At 50.9% G+C, this 18,368-nt stretch overlaps 1 protein-coding gene across 4 annotated transcripts in view; it reads right to left on the reverse strand.

Moving 5' to 3' along the window:
* Window positions 1-18,368, reverse strand: part of SYT6 (synaptotagmin 6) — a 159,721-nt gene that overhangs the window by 35,078 nt on the left and 106,275 nt on the right. For 3 of the 4 annotated variants that reach the window (XM_039533168.1, XM_039533167.1, XM_039533169.1), the window contains 2 exons: window positions 16,445-16,692; window positions 11,084-11,642 (listed from right to left, as the gene is read on the reverse strand). In XM_039533168.1, the coding sequence (XP_039389102.1) occupies window positions 11,084-11,642; window positions 16,445-16,614 (729 nt within the window). In that variant the 5' untranslated portion in view covers window positions 16,615-16,692. Of the gene's footprint in view, window positions 1-11,083; window positions 11,643-16,444; window positions 16,776-18,368 lie in introns of all 4 variants that reach the window. The other variant, XM_039533166.1, reaches the window with a different exon arrangement.

The following is an 18,368-nucleotide window of genomic DNA, read 5'->3' on the forward strand; positions in this document are numbered from 1 at the left end:
AAAATAATAGCTGCTTCTGAGCGAGGGCGCTGAGCTCAGAGAGAGAATACGAATGAACAATGCTGCCTAAGTGCTTAGACACTTGCAGAAATGTTGCTAGTTTCTATTCCCGTTACCCTGTGCGATATCATCTGCATTCAGTGAAGACTAAGGCTGTCCTGCTAGCAGCTTTACTCTCTCTCTCTCTGCAATGTAATGGCTTGGCTCTTAATTCCATTAGCTATGCTAATCATTGTTACAGTTGTATTAGTCATTAGTTCTTGGGAAGCGTCATTCTCTGCTTTAATGTTCCCAAGCTCAATAAGAGTTACATCTGATAATCTACTCCTCTTTTGTTTCCTTTTTCTTTTTTAATGAGGTGAGGAGACACAGGGTGGCTACACCATATGCTCTGTGGCTCTTCATCACAACAGTAAATCTATGGGGTGGAGTTTTTTTATTTTTTTCCACAGAGAGGCTATGAAATGATGTATTCAAGTACGGTGGGATTAAAATGAATGTCTTGAGGAGTTGCTCAGCTGTGTGATTTAGAGCAGATTCCCGCAAGTGGGTTTGAGGGGGAGGGACACTTCCAGAAAGAGGAGAAGAAAGGACAACAGTGTGTCTCTGTTATATTACAGAATGCAGTCAAGGTAATCCTACAAACAGAAAACATGGCATTCTAAGCTAATGTAGAACGTTTCTGTATTGCATCTCCAACTTGACAGGAATGAGAGCAGTATCAGGGCTGTGTATTCAGGTTCAGATATACATGCCTGCCCATCTGCAGTCTGCATATTCTGCTTCACATCGCCTTCTGCACTGAACATCCCTGCCTCCTGCAAACTATATAGCTCTTCAGCGTACCCTCAGATGGGATGTTTGGAACAGGATTCTGGTTAAAGTGTCAGTATTTCCTAGTCCACACATCCACTGAGTTCTTAGGACTGTATGATTAAGAGGGAGAACTGCTTAAGTCTGCTTTCACTTGTGGAAAACTTTCCTCGGTTTAATAAAAATTAAGTATTTTTGTTGAGGAACCCCAGTGGAGTTATGTGATTCTTTGATACTCAGCAAACCTCCCACTGAAGACTATGATTTTAATTATAGTCTCTGAGGCTAAGATACTTTCTAACCTGTAACAAGAGTGCCCAGCAAACTACCTCCACCGCTCTGCCCGCTCCTTGGCAGAGTCACTGATCCTGTGCTCCCTGAGGGATGTTCTATTAAGAATGTTATTCTATTTTCCCCATTTAAACCAGGCAGCGTCATTTATTTCCCCTCTCACCCTGCACAGTCTGTTTGCTTCACTTGCTGTGTCCCACCCCCAGCTGCAGGGTAAGCTCCACAGGGTGTAGGGTTTATATGACTGCAAAGCTCATTGCACAGACTTTGGCCACTGTATGAATATAACAACAGAGCATGTGCTGATGAACACATGCAACGAGAAAGGCACAGGAGAAGGGCACTCATCAATACCATTGCTTTATAAGACCTACTCGCCACGTATGTCCCCCTTAAGCACCCAAACATGTGCTGGCCCTCTGCCCAGGGGTAACGTTTCATTCGTGTTAGCCCCAGTATTGTGCAAACAGTGGTCAGGCTGGGCAAGTATATGGGTGTCTGCCTGCCCCTCCATCCAGCACCAGCCACGCCACAGGCAAGAGACTTTGCCTTCATTCATTGGCATTTTAATTAAACATCTGGTCCCTAGACCAGAAGCCAGTGGGCTCAGAGAGTAATACACAGCTGGGCACCCATAAACCCTGCTGCCCCAATACCGCCAGGGGCACGTCCCACCACCTCCCCATGACTAACGCACTGCAGCTGAGGTGCTACAGGCTGGGGACAGACAACATGGCCATGGGGTGTCTGAACCCTCTGGGGTGGCCCCTGCTAGAAGGGACCAGCCTTGCACAGGGAAGCGCCTCTAGGCACCTGCAAGGAGCTGGAGCTGCCCCAGGGTTGTGAGGGACAGAGGGCAAGAGGCCCTGGGAGAGACCCAGGGGGTGCTGCAATGGAACCATTGGCCCCTGCGCAGTGGGGGGAGGGGACATGGTCCCCTGGGGATTTCGCCACTGGATTTTCTATCTCTGGGCCCAGAGCTTCCTCTTGTCATTAATTCTCGCTATGCAGCAGGATAACTCGGTGCTTCAGTTAGAATATTGTGCTAAGACGTCACTGAATGGAAGCTTCCCCACCCCTCCCTGCCGAGACAGTGGAACGCCCCAGCAGCTTCCCTCCGCACAGTGGGTGCTAGCGGGAGAGTTGTGCCTGCTCTGCTCTCGGGCTTTGCCCTGTGGCTTCCATGTACCCAGCCCCAGGCGAGAGCTCAGGGGGCCCCATGCAGCTCCACGGCTGCTGGTTTATGGTTCAAGGGGGTGTTCCACAGAGCTCGACCCCTAACCCCATGCAATGGCCAAGTGAAAGCAGAGACGCCCACCCCCCATGATGTGGGGAGGGCATGCGGCAACATTCGGACAGACAAAGGGACTCATGCGCCTGGCTGGCCAGGCAGGGGCTGTTTCAGGCTAGCTGGGCTTGTCTCCTCTCTACTGGTTTATTTCAATCTGCGCTCGCGGAGCTTGGTGTAACGAGAGTAAGGAGCATGGATTGGAGAATGTCTAACTTGGCACATGGCACCGCTAGGAGTCGGACAGCTACGCAGACCCGTTCTTCCTGGGCAGCGGTGGGCACAGGCCCAGCTGCTCCTCACTGACAGCAAAGAGCTAGCCACACATTAAAGAGGCACCTACTCAGGCTCTGACCCACCATGCAGCCGAGATGTGTGTGTGTGTGGGGGGGGAATGGCTAGGAGCCAACCCAGCGAATACAGGACAAAACATGAGCAAGGCTTTAAACCATCCTCCTCCCAGGTTGTACGGACAGGCTTTAGAGCTTGTGAATTTTAATGCACTGAACCAGCTCTGCTCCTGAAAGTGCTGAACTCCTCCTCAGAGAGCCAAGCTCGGCTCTACATCACAGCCTGGTGTCACTGCCATCGATTTTACCCCAAGGGATCTGGTGGAGCTGACTGACTGGATATTGCGCTGCCATCAGAAGTGTCAGATCAGATAGTATATTCCTGCACCTGATGTGGTGCCAGGAACCCCCAGCTGCACAAAGCAGCCCCTGCGCATGTCGGGATTGCCAGGATAAATGTGGACTGTAATTGATAAATGTACCTGTAGAAGAGAACATGGAAAGGGCAGCTCGGTAATACCCGACCTGCAGCAGCACCCCCTAATTGTGCTGAGGAACGGGTCTATGACAGCAGCACCCATTCGATACATCACTTACATCCCTCAGAAACCCCTCACTGGGGCCCGGCTCCCTACACAGAGCTTAGCGATCGCGGCTTGTACTGATCCTCTGGCTCTGTGGCTCAAGTTAGCTCCCAAGCCCTCTTTCTGCATAGGTGTCAAAGCATTTGCTCTTGTCTATACAGATTAGTGAGACATGTGGCTGGAAGAATTCAACGGGGATGAGTTTTTTCTGTTATTGTTTTCCAAGGTAGAATTTCACACCCTTCTGAGAGCCAGTAGCTGCAGATGAAGGTTCTTACAGACTGCAGCTGAAGGCACCTATCAGAGACCACAGAACCCCACTGACACATCCAGGCATTACAAGACTTAGCAGGGCCTGCTTTCTGGGCAAATGGAGCTCTTGAAAGGGAAATTGCCAAATTGATTCCTGTAAAAGGATAACACTGTGTATTACTCCAGCTGCAGAGTCTGGATCCAGCTGTGATCCCAAGCTATGCCAAATGTCAGGGTGTGCTCTGGGGGAGGGAGAGGGGAGCATGCTCTGGCTCGGGTTTAGCCCCATCTCGCCTGCCGAGTCCAAGGAGTTTTCAGAATAAAATCTGGGCAAGAGTTCTGTGAAGATAGAGAGGAATGTTACTCAAAGACCAGCCCAGTCCTTCCCATGTGTGGCTGGGAATCAGCCCAGTCCATATGCTTTATGGTGCCCTATAACTAATTAATACTAACAAAGCTTCCCCAGGGCTCCTTGTAAGATCTGCCAAAGTGGTCACTGAGCAAGATTGTCACCTGCAACTGGTAATTATAATTCCTTAGCTTTGGGGGAGGCAGTGTGAGACCCTGAGGCAGGTGAAAATCAGGTTCCCTGAAGATGTCTCAAGCTGAGCTGCAAAAAAGTGAGATTCAGGAAATTATCCCGCCCTGTACCTTACAGATGCCAAAGAGCTCAGAAAAAGCCCTACTGCAGGAAAGTGCTCTGCACCACGTCCCTGGAACAGCCTCGCAAGCCAGCCACTGCAGCTCCATCCATGCAGCGCACACCCGACCCCAGCAGGAGGCGGCAGGGGTTAGCAAAGAGTTTACACACGAATACTGGGGAACAGCCATTCTGGCTCGGACCATTTGTTATCATGCCCAAGCAGGCAAATAATAAGTGGGAAAGCGTCTGGGCTTGGTTCTGGTTCTGTGTGCCTGACTGGGCTGTGCAGCACACCAGTGACTGCTCATTTGGGCAGGGCACAGTGCTGGCCTTGATTCATTCCATGCATTAGTCAGAGGGCTCACTTGGGAGCAGCCCTAGCAGGAGGCCATGGACACAGATGCTAGAAGAGATCTCCTTTAGATTGAGAGAGCATCCAAAAGGCACCTTCTTCTCCTCTCCTTGCCCTGCGAGAAGCTGCTCAGGGCACCGACCTGGCCCTACCAGCACTGACTGGGAGCATGGTCCGGAGGGTTTTACTCTGTTACCACAAATGAGATGAGTGAGAAGGGCCCTATTGGATGGGTGAGTTGCCTGCACATTTGAGACACTGGGCCATTTCCTAACTTCACGTCAGCAGCTCGGCGGAGTTAGCGGAAAGTCTGGATCAATAAGCTTTGCAAACACTGAGACCAGAATGGCTCACAGGTTCGTAAGCTACAGTTCATTCATTCAATAGCTGCTCAGCAGTGGCACTCTCTGGATGGCTGTACATCCTCCTTTGGGCACATTCTGCTTTTCCACCTACATGAACAAACTAACACATTCTTCACTGCTCAAGCCTTTGCGGGTACTGTAGGATGAGAACCACATTGATCTTCCCACTTTCTGCTAAAACAGAAGTGTACCTGGGTAGTTACAACTGGCTACGGCAGACCAGTGCCTGCAGCACTCCCATGGAAATGAATGGGACCATGTATGTGATAGGGAGAGGATGGCAGGACAGAGCCAAGCAATTGTCCCATACTGTCCTGGGGGAGTTCTGTGAGGCTTGCTAGATGCTACTGTCTGTACATAGCCTGCTCTGCTCACCCCACAGCCAATATGACCCCTTCGCAGCCCGTCCTTTAATAATCCCTCTGTTTGGGATTCGCTGCTTGTTCGGTACCTGCCATTAGCTAACCCCATTCTCTCTCCCCTGAGAAAGCCCTTACCACTTCCTACACACCCAACCTTGATCTCTGCTCCAGAGTCAAATACAAACTACACACCTGGCATTGTCACAGACCCTCTCCACTGACGATGCCGTCCTTTCATTCCCCTCTGACACTTTTACAATAAAAAGGAAACTTGTTTTCCTCATTCTGGAGAAAAGGAAAGAAAAATACCTTTTCCCTTTGGGCTTTGATGTTCTTTAACTGTGTTGTATTTTTCAGATTTCACGCTGGAAGGCGCTATAAAAACCCCATATCATCTGCCTCAGCTCTGAAGCGCTGACCAGTGTGCTAGTGGATGCCTGTCCCAACTGGGGCTGGCTTTATTACCAAAGAAATGAACAACTGAGTTAGGTTTAAGCCTTCCTCCTCAACTGGGCTGCTCCTCAGCTTCCTAGCCCAGAATTGCTCAGCCCACACTCTATATCCTCTCACTCCAGGGAGCCACTCCCTAGTCCATTATGTCCAGGTGGGGTAAGAAGCCACCTGCCTCTGGTAGTCACAGCAGAGCCCTGTTAAATAACTTGCGCCTAGAACTGCAAGTGATCTATGGTACAGAAAGGTCTGTGAGCAACAGCAGCCCAGTGCGACAGCCACTGAATATGCTTTTGGGAAAAGCTCTCTCAAGCAGTCTATACATATTACCTCTCTCTTCTAGGTGTCAGGAATGGCTTAAACATGGGTGCCATATTAACAGAAGCTAAGCCTGGCCTTGTTGTTTGCATCACAAAATGAGAATATTAAGAACTTCATTAAGGCCAAATGCTAGCATCCCTGGGGCTACTGCTGCCTGAGACCTGGTGCATATTTGTTATCCGGTTATGGCTACTATTCCTTACAATAAGCCAGCCTCAGTAAATTAGTAATGTGAGCTGTGGATTTTTAGCAATAACTACAGAGTTATGGAGATGTTTGCAACATGCACGACAGCTCTACCATTATAATGATAAATGTGGAGTTTCACACAGAAATAATGAGTCTTTGCTCCAGGGCTGTAGGAACTGCTATGGTCTGATCCAGTGCAAGTACAATAGGAAGGATTTCAAGGATGAAAGATAAAGCCTGCATGTGATGATCCTTAAAGATAACAGACACCCTTCCAAAGCAGCCCAGTACACAAAGGACTTCAATCTCAAACAAGACAGTTAATCTGGCAAATTTCTTAACTATGTATTTCAGTGGTTTTGTTTAAACTCCCTCTTATAAGGAACATTTCATAAGGAAGAGCCTTTCAAAGCCATTCGAAAATTAAATTCAACCCAGCCTCAAGCCAGCTTGCCCAGCCTGTGGGGAGTAAGGGCAGACTCTGGCTACGAAATGACCTAATCAACTCTTTTCATCCGGTAGGTAAAGATTAGCTAGAGAACCCCAGCTGTGGCCACAGAGAAATCGAAGCATGTTCTCACAGTGGGAAAAGCAAGCAATTTCATAGCAATGTCTGGAGTGCAAAGCTGGTATTAGGATTTCAAAGCAGGGAACTATTCCCTAGAAGTAATTTGAAGTTAGAAACATTAAATCAGCAAAAAGAACACTTCTGTGTCTTAAGTCTCCAACACACTAGTCATGTCAAATAACTGATGAGCAAGGCAGGTTTAGACTGCACACCCTGGGACCAGGAAATTCACCACAGAATCTACGCAAAACTGTATAGGCCTGAGCCAGGAGACTCTCAAACTGAACAAACTCTGGAGCAAGTGACTGGAGTAGCACTAAGAAGGGGGTTATGGGCAGGGGCGGCTCCAGGCACCAGCATGCCAAGCACGTGCCTGGGGCGGCAAGCCATGGGGGGTGCTCTGCCAGTCACCGTGAGGGCGGCAGGCAGGTTGCCTTCGGTGGCATTCCTGTGGAGGGTCTGCTGGTCCTGCAGCTTCGTCGGACCTCCCGCAGGTGTGCCGCTGAATCCGTGGGACCGGGGACCTCCCGCAGGCAAACCACCGAAGGCAGCCTGCCTGCCGTGCTTGGGGTGGCAAAATACCTAGAGCCGCCCCTGGTTATGGGGCAGTACTGCGAGTGCCGGGGGGCGGGAGTACTGAGTAAGTGCCGAAATCAAAGGACGATGGATGAAGATAAACAAAAAAGGGCTGGTGTTTTGGGTGTGCTGGGGAGCGTCTGGCTCGACTGGTGCCTGTTGTTCATAGGATCAGATCCTCAACTGCTCAACAATTTCTTGTCAGAGAAACAGCCACCATAGGCATTGTTCTGAAAACGCCCCTGTTTGGAACCGAGTAGCAGGCAGCCCATTGACAGCTGTCAGTTATGAGCAACCACATCACCCCTGAACAGTGAACAGAATCAGTGCGCTGCAATGCGCACACATGGACACCACGCACAACACGCGCACGCACACCAGGTTCCAAGTCCACGCTGAGGGTATGTCTGCACTACAGCTGCCACAAGCAGCACAGTCATGGTGCTGCAGCGGCGCAGATGTTGTGCTGTCGTGTAGATGCCTCCATCGACGTAGGTATCCACCTCTCCGAGAGGCTGGAGCTAGGTTACAGAAAAATCCTTCTGCCCACCTAGCCACATCCCCACCAGGGATTAGGTCGACCTAACTATGGCCGTCCGGATGGGACATTCTGCACAGCCCTGAGTGACATAGCGAGGCTGACCTCAGTTTTAGGTGAAGCCCAGGCTGCGGGACCGTTCAGGATTAGCACCAGCAGGGCAGTGCAGAAGGACCTGGTCCTGGATTCCTCTGAAACAGGCTGAACTGAAATCCAAGAGAAAGTGAGAACGAAGAGGATCCTGCAGAGCTCTGCCTAGTGAGTGTCCCAGCTGCAAACAGCAAGTGCAGGGGCCACCTGGGTGCATATACACCCAATCTCCACACAGACAATGTTGCTGGAGGCAGCCAGATCACGAGGATCTCCCAGTGGGGAGGCACTAGTGTGGGACTTGGAGATCTGGAGTCTCTGTTCTACCACAGACTCCCCGTGTGACCTTGGGCAAGTCACTCAGCCACTCTGTGCCTCAGCTCCCTCCCCGCACATGGGCTGGTGTGAAGATAAACACACTACAGATTACCAGATGCTGCGTCAGTACCTGGGACCCGCAGCCACACACTGGTTTGGTACGGCTACGGGCAGCCCTGGCTCCCAAGGGCTCTGTCTTTGGGAATCCAGACAAACAAGTCTCTGCTGCCAGCGTGTCAGAACTGGCAGTGTGACGGGATGGAGTCCAGAGTCAAACAGGAACTGGAACGTCTCATCTATCCCTGGCCTCAGAAACACTTCAAGGGACTGACTGCTCAGTTCAGCTCATTCCATCCTTTCCTACACAACAGCCAAACTCCAGCTCTGGACACATGCTGGGCTGTCCGGCAATTGCATTAGCAACGTGCAGCTCTCTCCCTTCCCTCAGCACAGCACCTCCCTAGTCAGGGCACAGCTAGGGGAGGTCTCACCAGCCCTTGGTATCTGTGGCCAGCAGATGGGCGGGACTTGTAGGTCAAGGAGAGCCCTAGCTTGAGGGGAATGCAAGGAAAGGTCAGAACTCAGTGCAATGATGGAGTGATATTGTTGGTAGAAATGGAGTGGCAAGATGGGGGTGTGGCCAGTGAGTGAGAGCAATACTGCTAGAGGTCCTGGAGCAGTGCCAACAGGTGGCCTTTAATATTGCTGGCCCCTGTGGAATAGCTATTGCTATGCAAGAGCTCAGTCCCCGGCAGAAAGCAAGAGAGCTGAGAGACCAAATAACCCTGCGGGATTACACACAGCATTCACTCCGTTTGCCAGACAGGTGAATATGCCCATCGCCAGGCAGGGTTGGCAGGGCCTTTGCTTTGGGCCACAGGGCTATGGAAATCGCATATTCTGCAGCCTCAGAAATAAGGCTGTGACATGAGACAGAAAAAGAGCAAGTCGCTTCCAGACCTACAAAGCAGATTGGTTTGTTGTTAGCCCTCAGGACTAACTATCTCCAAACAGGCACACCTGGAGGTGATATGGGAAGAGCAGAAATACAGCGATTTATGTGGGGGTTAATCTGCAAGCTACTGAACAGAGCAGCCAGTATGGGCAGGTGGTGCCCCCCGCTGGCCATAACCACAGTCTGACCAGTCACAATGGATCAGAACCACCCCCTTCATTCACTAAAGAAATTCAAAACACCCACCAAAACTCCAGTCTCCGGCCTCCTCTGCTCCTAAGGATCCTCCCTCCGGCCTGCTCAGCTCACACACTAGATCTTCTCTGCAGAGAACCACCTCTATGTCCTCTCATCCCCGAGGGGTAATAAGCGTCCTTTTCAGTGAGCCAGCACAATAGGCTTTATTTCCCAGCAGGATCATCACCTGCTGACGGGGTGTGGGGCTAACACCGCAGCCTCTTACAGGCCATTGTTCATAATGTGCTGCCCTGTCTCACCATCACTGTGATTGCAGGTATTCTCCCCCGTGCAGCACAAGGGAGGGAGCTACTGCAACTGCTCCACTGCCAAAGAGCGGATGAGGGTAGCACTGCATGAGTCATTAGTCAGCATCACCCACACTCCCAGAGCTCATGTGGCCAGCCCAGCTCCATCAAAAGCCAGGGGGCAGTGAGGAGTGACACTGCCAGGCAGAGCTGATGGGCTACTGTCCCATCAGACAATCACAGCCCAACAAGACCCCGACTGTGCTCTCGGGGCTAAGGGCAGTGTCTGAATGAGGAACTGCCGCTATTTGTACATTTTATTTCCGGATTCACAGATTTTACAGCTACGAGAGATCATTATGATGCTCTAGTCTGTCCTGCACAAGTTACGGAATAGAATTTTACTTAGTGATTAATCCCACAACTTCTGGTTGAACTTTAAAAGAGGTGAAATGATGATGCAAACTTATACACGAAAAGCAAACAAAAGTTATGCTTCCAGCTGATCCCTCTGGGCGTAAATTTCTGAGGGGGTTCTGAGAGAGCCAGATTAATACTGAACAATAATAATGGCTTGAGCGTCTCTGTTTGAATTTTCCATGCAGGATCAGCTTGGAGGTTGGAGTTGTTTGCTAATTTGTTTTGTTTAGAGGACTTGAAAATGTTACTTTTCAAAAAGATAAAAAGAAAAACTCCAGGAAACCTAGCAATTCCTACACGTTTCCAGAAAGATGTTTTCTGATACTGTGGAAACAGGTCACCCAGTAAATAAAGACGGTGTAACTTCTCAAAATGGAGGTAAGTGATCTGATGGACCAGGATGTTCCTCCAGAGTAATTTATTAATGTCCATCCTATGTACATGGTAGACATTGAGAACTTTCAAGCTACCATGAACTGAGTACATGACTCACTACATGTAGGGCACAACACACAGTACTGAACAGGGAGATAACAGCAAGATGGGGCAGGTGGAGCTAGAACGGGGTCTGCAATAAATGAGGACCCTGGCAGAGCTGACAGGCCTGTGCACACAACAGCCTCCCTCTCCACTATGCTTGGGTCATCATCGGTGGAGTTTAAACCGTGGGTCTTCAGTGCTAAAAGTATGAAACCCTCTCACTTGTGCTAATGGAGAAACTCTAATAACTGGCTACTCTAATAGACTCTTATTACTGGCGTGGAGCAGCCAGGAGGAGGAGAGGACAAAGACACACACTCTCCTGGTGTGGATGGCTAGACACACTATCCAGTTTAATGTGCACAGGCAGTGCATACAACATTGATGCACAATATCTGCATAAATCTCAACCCATCTGAAAGCCAACGTGGCTCCTCTGCAGCAGATACTCACAGTTGTCGCGTACTGAATGTCCTTCCAGATGGAGGTTTCCCGGGAAATGTCCGAGGCCTCAAACAGGTTCTCCAAGATAACCTCCCCTATCATGTCATGCCGGGAGAACCTGTCGAAGTCGAAGACACTCAGGTGGAGTTTCCTGCTAGTCAGCTCCTCATAGGGCACAGGGAAGTGGAAGGACTCATCGAAGGTGGGGTTTAGAGTCTTCCTGTGGACTCGTGTCTGGAACTTGCGCTTCCTGTCGGGCAGGAGGTAGATCTTGACGTAGGGGTCTGAGCTGCCGCAGAAATCCTTGGCCGGCAGGTCAAAGGCCTTGAGGATCCGCACAATCAGCGTCTCGTTCTCATAGTCATATTTGAGGGTGAAGTTTATTTTCCCACAGGTTTTTGCCGCCTCCTTCTTCGGGTCCTCGGAGTCCACAGACTTTTGCTTATAAAGCTCTGGTTTAATCCTGCCGATGCTGGTTGGCTGCTCGGCCTCAAGGGGCGGGTCTGTGCCATAGTCCATGCTGGACACGTGCATCTGCCGAGGCAGGTGCCTCTTGAAGGAAATGTGCCTGCAAGGGGAGAGGACAGTTGTACACTTTCCCTGGCACATTCCCACTGCTCCCTCCCTAGATGAGCCCAAGCAGAGCTGGGGATGGGAGAAGGAGGGGAACGAGTGCTTGTGCTGTCTGTGGGGAACCTCTGAGCTGGTTATGAGCTTGGGGCATTAGGCTTTCTTCCTGGATCTGCAATGGAAACATCCCAGCCTAGCTTGCAGAGGTGCCACCTCCCCCCTCACACACAGAGACGTGCCTGAACTGAGGAGCCCAGATAACAAGCAGAAGCCCAGGGTTCTTCCAGTTCTCATTTGTTCTCCTTCCATGCCCCTGTGACACAAATGAGAGCAAATACACTGTGTCCAAGCCAGAGCCCACAGGCCAGGGAGACTCTCCAGCTCTTTTGCCCTTTTCCATTGCCAGACCCTGGCACTAAACTTCCTTCCCCTCACAATTCACAGGACTGTGAAAGCCAGGCAAGTGGAAGCAGGACTAGCTAAGTTGTCTGCCTCCGGGCCCTGCTACACCCAGACATCCCCCAACAGATGCCAGCTGGGCAGTGGCACATGCAGACCTGGCAGGCTGTGTCCCCATCTCCCATGGAAGCAGCTCCAGTCCCAGGGGACCTCAGCATTAAAAGCATTTCATGCTACTTCAGATGCATTTTTCATGTTTCACTCTGAAGGGAAGGGGCTCAGAGAGGCCCTGCTGATTTCCCAGTACAGGTTCTCTGGGCTCTAGTGGGATCCTGCTGTTGTTATTCACTTTAATTGTCTCTGCAGGGCAGCAGAATCTGCCCCTGCGTGAGCTGGGTGACGCCCCTCAGTTCTTCCTTTTGCTCTGTAGCTAAAAACTGAGAACTCAAGGAGCCCCCACTCCCTGCCTGACCACCCATAACCTGCCTCACTCCCAAAGCTGGGCCTGCACGACAGAACGCTGAGCCTGCCAATTGCCCGGTGGGGTGTGAGAGGCCGTGTGACAGCACGGCAGGATCCCCTGGGGCAGCAGGCTAGGTACTGCCGAATCACTGGAGCAGATACGGCTCATTAGACATTCCCCGAATACAAGGGGAGGGGGCAGCACTCCTCTGGCAGAGGACTCTAGGGCCTAGGGACCGTGGAGCACCCAAGACAGGGGAGAAGGCTGACACTGGGGGTCATGTAGCTTGGCTTTGGAACGACCCTTCGTTAATATAGCAGGCTCCAAGGAAGATGTACTCATACTGGAAGCGATACCGAGAAGGGCTACTAAGATGACAAGGAGAACGGAGAGCTTGGCGGGTTTAGCCTAGCAACACAACGCTGACAGGGATGTGACTGCTGCCTGTAAGCACATCGGGGTAAACGCCAGGAAGGGAGAAGCGCTGTTTAAGTGAAAGACAGTGTGGGCACAAGCAGGGGCGGCTCTAGGATTTTCCCACGGTTCCGGGGGACCTCCTGTAGACGTGCCTGCTGAGGGTGCGCTGGTCCCGTGGCTCTGGTGGAGCATCCGCAGTCATGCCTGCGGGAGGTCCAGCGTCTGCAGTCATGCCTGCGGCAGGTCCACCTGTCGGTGGACCTCGGAATGACTGCGGAAGGTCTGCTGGCAAAATGCCGCCCCAAGCGCGCGCTTGCCGCGCTGGGGTCTAGAGCCGGCCCTGGGCACAAGAACCAATGGCAATGAACTGGCCATGAATAAATTTAGACTGGAAATGAGAAGATGGTTCCTAACCATCAAAGGAGAGAGGCTCTGGAACAGCCTCCAAATAGGAGCAGTGGGGCTAACCAGCTTTACGATAGCTTTTAGTGATACATTTATGAATAGGATTATGTGGCAGGGCTGCCTGTGACAGCAGGGGACTGGACTCAGGAGGGCCCTTCAGGTTGCTAGGGGGAGTTTTGACTCAGCAGTGAGCATGTCGTGGTTGTGTGGAGCCGGGTGGAGATCCCACCAGGCCCCAGGAGGACACAGAATGAAAAGGTGTGTGCCTGGCACAGGAAGGAGAGATTTGGAAATAAATCCAAGAACAATCCCTGCTCCAGCACTTGTCTCTACCCTACCTGCAGCCTCAGCACCCACAGAAGCTCGACCTGCTACAGAGACGGCTCATGTACCTGATTTGATCATTCACACCCATTCACATGCATTTATTAGGGATTCAAGAGGATACCCAGCTACGCAATACTCAGTACAGGAGGCAGCCGCAGGGCAGCGAATCAAACAAAGGAGGGCAGGTTAGCAGCTTGATCTCTGGTTTTGATGTGGCACTCAGGGGCCAGAAATGATGTGACAGGATGATGATTAAAGTGCACAAAAGAAACAGGGCTGCTACCCAGGGGGCCTTCTCCACTACGCAAACCTTGGAGCCCGGGTGAGTTTTGAGTGTGTTACCAGAAAGGCCAACGCGCTGCATTTCTTTCTTGGAGGTTTGTACATTATTTTTTCCATGCAGTTTTCTACCTCTGTACATCTGAGGAAGGTGCAAGAGGGAGATGAGTGACAGTAACACATCGGCACCATTATCCCAAACACCCCTCTGTAACTCAGGGTGCAGCGAGACGGTTGCCAGTGGAGTCTGACACAAATTCCTGTTTAATTTTTTTCTCTGTTACATCTTGGGGGGGTGAATTTAATGATGCAAATGACTATGAAAAACAAGCAGGGCTGGCATACCGCGGGCAGGCCCTGGCAAGCTGTCCCCACACATGCTCAGCTTGACCGAGCTTTTACCCTCTCTTGTGCATGAACGGTTCTGGAGAAGCAGAATGTGCATGTGTTTGTGTGTGCACAGAGCAGGGGTTCTGGGCGTGTGTGCAGTGTTGGTGTGTGAGCATGCGCACATGCTGCATGTGTGTCATGTGTCCATGTGACTGAGCTGCCCAAAAAGCAATGCAATTCAGTCACAGACAATGCCTGGCATAATTCCAGCAGTCACAAGATGGGTTTTAGTTCCCCTTCAAACAGGAGACTGAGGTGTGTGTCTTGTATGCTGGGCGCCGGTACAAGCAGCGTTCTGAGCAACAGCTGCCTGCGCAGCGGTGCTGCCCACCTCACTGGGGCTGTGGCCAGCGCTGCAGCCAGAAAGCAAGGACTCAGCTTCCTGCCCTAGTTTCACAGACTCTGGATTCTCCCCCAGATTAGCCCTCCAAGGCCCGTGCACCTCACCTCTAATGTTGATGACTCATGCACAGGCCTGTAGGCTGCGGCTGGGGCAGCAATGAGGCATTGATCGGGGCACTGGCATGCAGCTACTCCTATGCCTGGCCAGCGAGTGACACGTCAATTCTGTTTATCCAACGCGTCCTGCTGTGAGCCAGAGAAGCAAGAAGAGAGCAAAGGGGTCTAATTCTATCTGACAATATACCGTGTCACCAATCCTTCCCTCGCCCTGTTGTGCTGTCACAAAATTAAAGTGGCCACAAGCATATTGACAGCTTGACACAATAAGGCCAAGTTACAGTAACACGGTTTGAATCCTTTACTTTTAATCAAGGGCCCACCTTAAGTTTGACTTAATACATCAGCTGGTTCAAAAACAAGCAAATCTTTGGCAAACACTCCAGCATGGGGATGGGTGTGTTTCCTTCAGCCCCACTGGGTCCATCTCCCCTCAGGCTCAATGACATAGTTCTTACATATCGAACAACAAATAATTATTAAGAACACACCCAAGGCAAGTCAGTTGCTGGAGACTAGAGATACGTGTTATCACACATTCTCGATAATCAAACAGTACTGAGCCCAGGGTATAACTACCCTGTTGGGTGTAAGTTAGAAACGTACACATATCTAGGGTCGTTAGTGTACAGTGATATAATATCTGATTCCTTGTGAGTTAGTAAATAGCCGTTTTGGAAAGTCTGACTTCCCATTGCTGAGCTCCAGGACGGATCAGATGGAATGAATCATCCAGGCTAAACTGGAACATGGAGAACACCCCTGTTACACAGCATGGGGATTCTTTCAGGGACCCATGGAGCCCCCCCGGTTTAGGCACAGGAGCCAAGAAGCTGCGGGCTGTGCTTAGTTTGCTGTTTTTAGGGCTTCTCTCTAGAGCCTGGCAGACACTAGAAACAATGGTTCACTTTTGCAGGCAGCTCAGTGCTGCTTACTACTGAACTTCCAGAGACAGCGTTTCTCCCCTACGGAAAGGCGCCATCTGGTAAATGTAGCCGAAGCCATTCCCAGGGAGTCGTGCAGTGGGACTGGTCTTGGGGGAACATGGGCTGGGACGTACATGAGGGATAGATAATGTAACAGCCTCTGCCCACAGGCCATGTCAATGGATACCTACAGCATCTCTAATCCTCTCTTGGTTTGCTGGCCAGGCTCCACTCTTCTCCAGCCTGTGCTCAGGATTACTGTACCGTCTGTAAATTCAGGGCATGACATCACAGAATGGGCACTTACCCCACTTCTCCCTGAGAAACCCAACCTCTCCCCAACAGCTGCTAACTCCATCCTTGACCACCTACTGGGCAAACAGCCTTTGACCAATGGCCAACAACACAGGTCCACCTCCAGCCACCAGGAGATGTCGTATTAACAAGGAGACCTACAGCTCTCCTATGTGTGGGGCAAAACTGTCCCTTCTTGAGGGCTCATGCTAGGAAGAATCCATCCCAAGCCTGAACTTATGCCTCTTGCTTTAAGTGCCAGCAATCTCCAAGGTACGGGGCATCTGGGAAGACCTGCAGATCAGCCCAGGCACTGCGCAGCTTCTTAAATGGAAGGCTCTCAGAATTTAAATGGAAAAGCCATTTCAGCCACATGCATGGTGCCGATCTGCACAGACCCACGCTGTCTCCATGCTGCACAGAGCACAGCGCAGCACTCACCTGGTGGACGACGCCGGCTCTGTCGTTTGCCTCTGTAGCCGTGCGTGCCGCATGATATGGTCTTTCATGGACATCTGGACCTCGGCTGGGATATCCGGCGAGGTGTGGCTGATCTTCACAGCTGCCTCCAGGAAGCCAAGTGCGCCTGTGTCCTTTAGCTTGTCTGCCATGGTCTCCTGGTTGCAGGCCGCCTCGCTCTGGGAAACGTTAGAAGAAATGGCCTTGTTCCTCCAGGGCACCCAGCACAGCTTCCAAAAGAGAAAGAGAAAAACTGCCACCAAGGCGAGGCCACACACAATAACTATCACTGCAAGGAGGCTGATGGAGAGCTCTAAGGGCAGGAGAGGGGACAGGGACACACAGGGAGCAGGAGGGGCAGGGAGGGAGAAGAGAAAAGAAAAGAAAAGATGGTTGTGAGAAAGCTGTAAGGTAAAATGAAAAGCTGGTCCAAGCTGGCTTGTCTCGTCTCTACCCCGGGCCCCTGCGGTTCTGCGAATGATGGGTGAACACGCACAGTTCCCCTGCCAAGTGCTGGACTCAGACAAACTGCCTCAGCAGGAGAGGCAGGGATCAGAACGGGGGGTGTGTGGGGGGCTAATTGGCACGGTCAGATATTGAGTTCACACTTGGGTTTGTGTACCTAGCAGGCCACTTTAGCCACAAGCCTGAGTGCAGAACTGCTGTGGGACCGAGCTTTAATAAACTGCCCTGGAGATGCACCTTTCTGCTGGTATGGCAGAACGTGCCTTCCACTGCAAAACACAGGCTTTCCGATGTGCTGTTAAAAACCCACTGCCATGACTCTGAAAGGCAGGCTGGTTATAGGCCTATTAAAGTGCACCTTCCGTCCAGCTGTGCTCATGGAGAATACAAAACCACAGGCTGCTGACACAGTGAAATCAAATAGAGAGGGAGGTTTTATAGCAGGCATTACATGGTCTCCCCTGCATTAAATAAAACAGACAAACCCAAAGTGAAAGCTGACACTGTCCTCTGGGTGTTTGGTCACTTTCCCTTATATGTGGTGGGTTTCAGGTTTTAAATCTCTTCTCTGGAGAGGGAAGAGGGTTTATAGCAATGGTGGAAGAATCATGGAATAAATAAAAAGCATGCACACGACATGGGGTTTAATATGATCCACAGTATCTCAGAACGGGATAGGACAGTTTATTTTTACATCACTTTTTGCAGCATATTAATGGACAAATCACTGATATTACATTGGCGGAAGATTCCTCCCCATAGCCCAGATTCTGGCACTGTGGCATATACGAAGAAGAGACGGCCCACTCAGCATCGACGTGTGTCCTGGGACTTTGGGAGCTGAGGTAGGTCTGTGCACGGAGTTGCAAATAACAGTTTTGGTAGTTTTGGACACGAGTACACAACTGCAAATTTGTTCCCTTGCCTAGATGTGCAGCTTGTATTAGTGACGATTAAAGCTATATTCCAGGATCTAGCCAAGACTCTCGGGTGCAAAATGGGTAACAGGAAAACAGGCAAAAAGGGAAACATCTCAACATTCCAAAATGTAGTCTGAAGTGAAACGTGCCCCCCTGTTGTCCCGTGTCCATGCAGTCACTCGGGCTGTGGGTTGACATGCAGAAAACAAAGCTCACACTGACAGTACTCAACGCTCTCAAGAACCTGGGCTACCACAGTATTGTTGAGGTATTTACAGAGCTAAAATTAATGCTCGCTGAATACCACAAGCCCAACCATGCCATTGAGATACTCGAAGGAATATCTGCTGGAAGTTCAAACCACCTGGTGTGAAGTGGGCCTAACCAGATCCCCTGGGTACCTGCCTACTTTCCCCACACTGCACTGCAGGGCAGACTCTGAGCTCCTTGCCCAGTTCTCTCAAACCATACCTGTGCGAGGAGCACCAGGGCTCTGCTCTGCCGAAGAGGCCAGCACAGTG

Source organism: Mauremys reevesii, linkage group 4 (assembly GCF_016161935.1).
Source record: "Mauremys reevesii isolate NIE-2019 linkage group 4, ASM1616193v1, whole genome shotgun sequence".
Classification (NCBI taxonomy): Eukaryota; Metazoa; Chordata; order Testudines; family Geoemydidae; genus Mauremys; species Mauremys reevesii.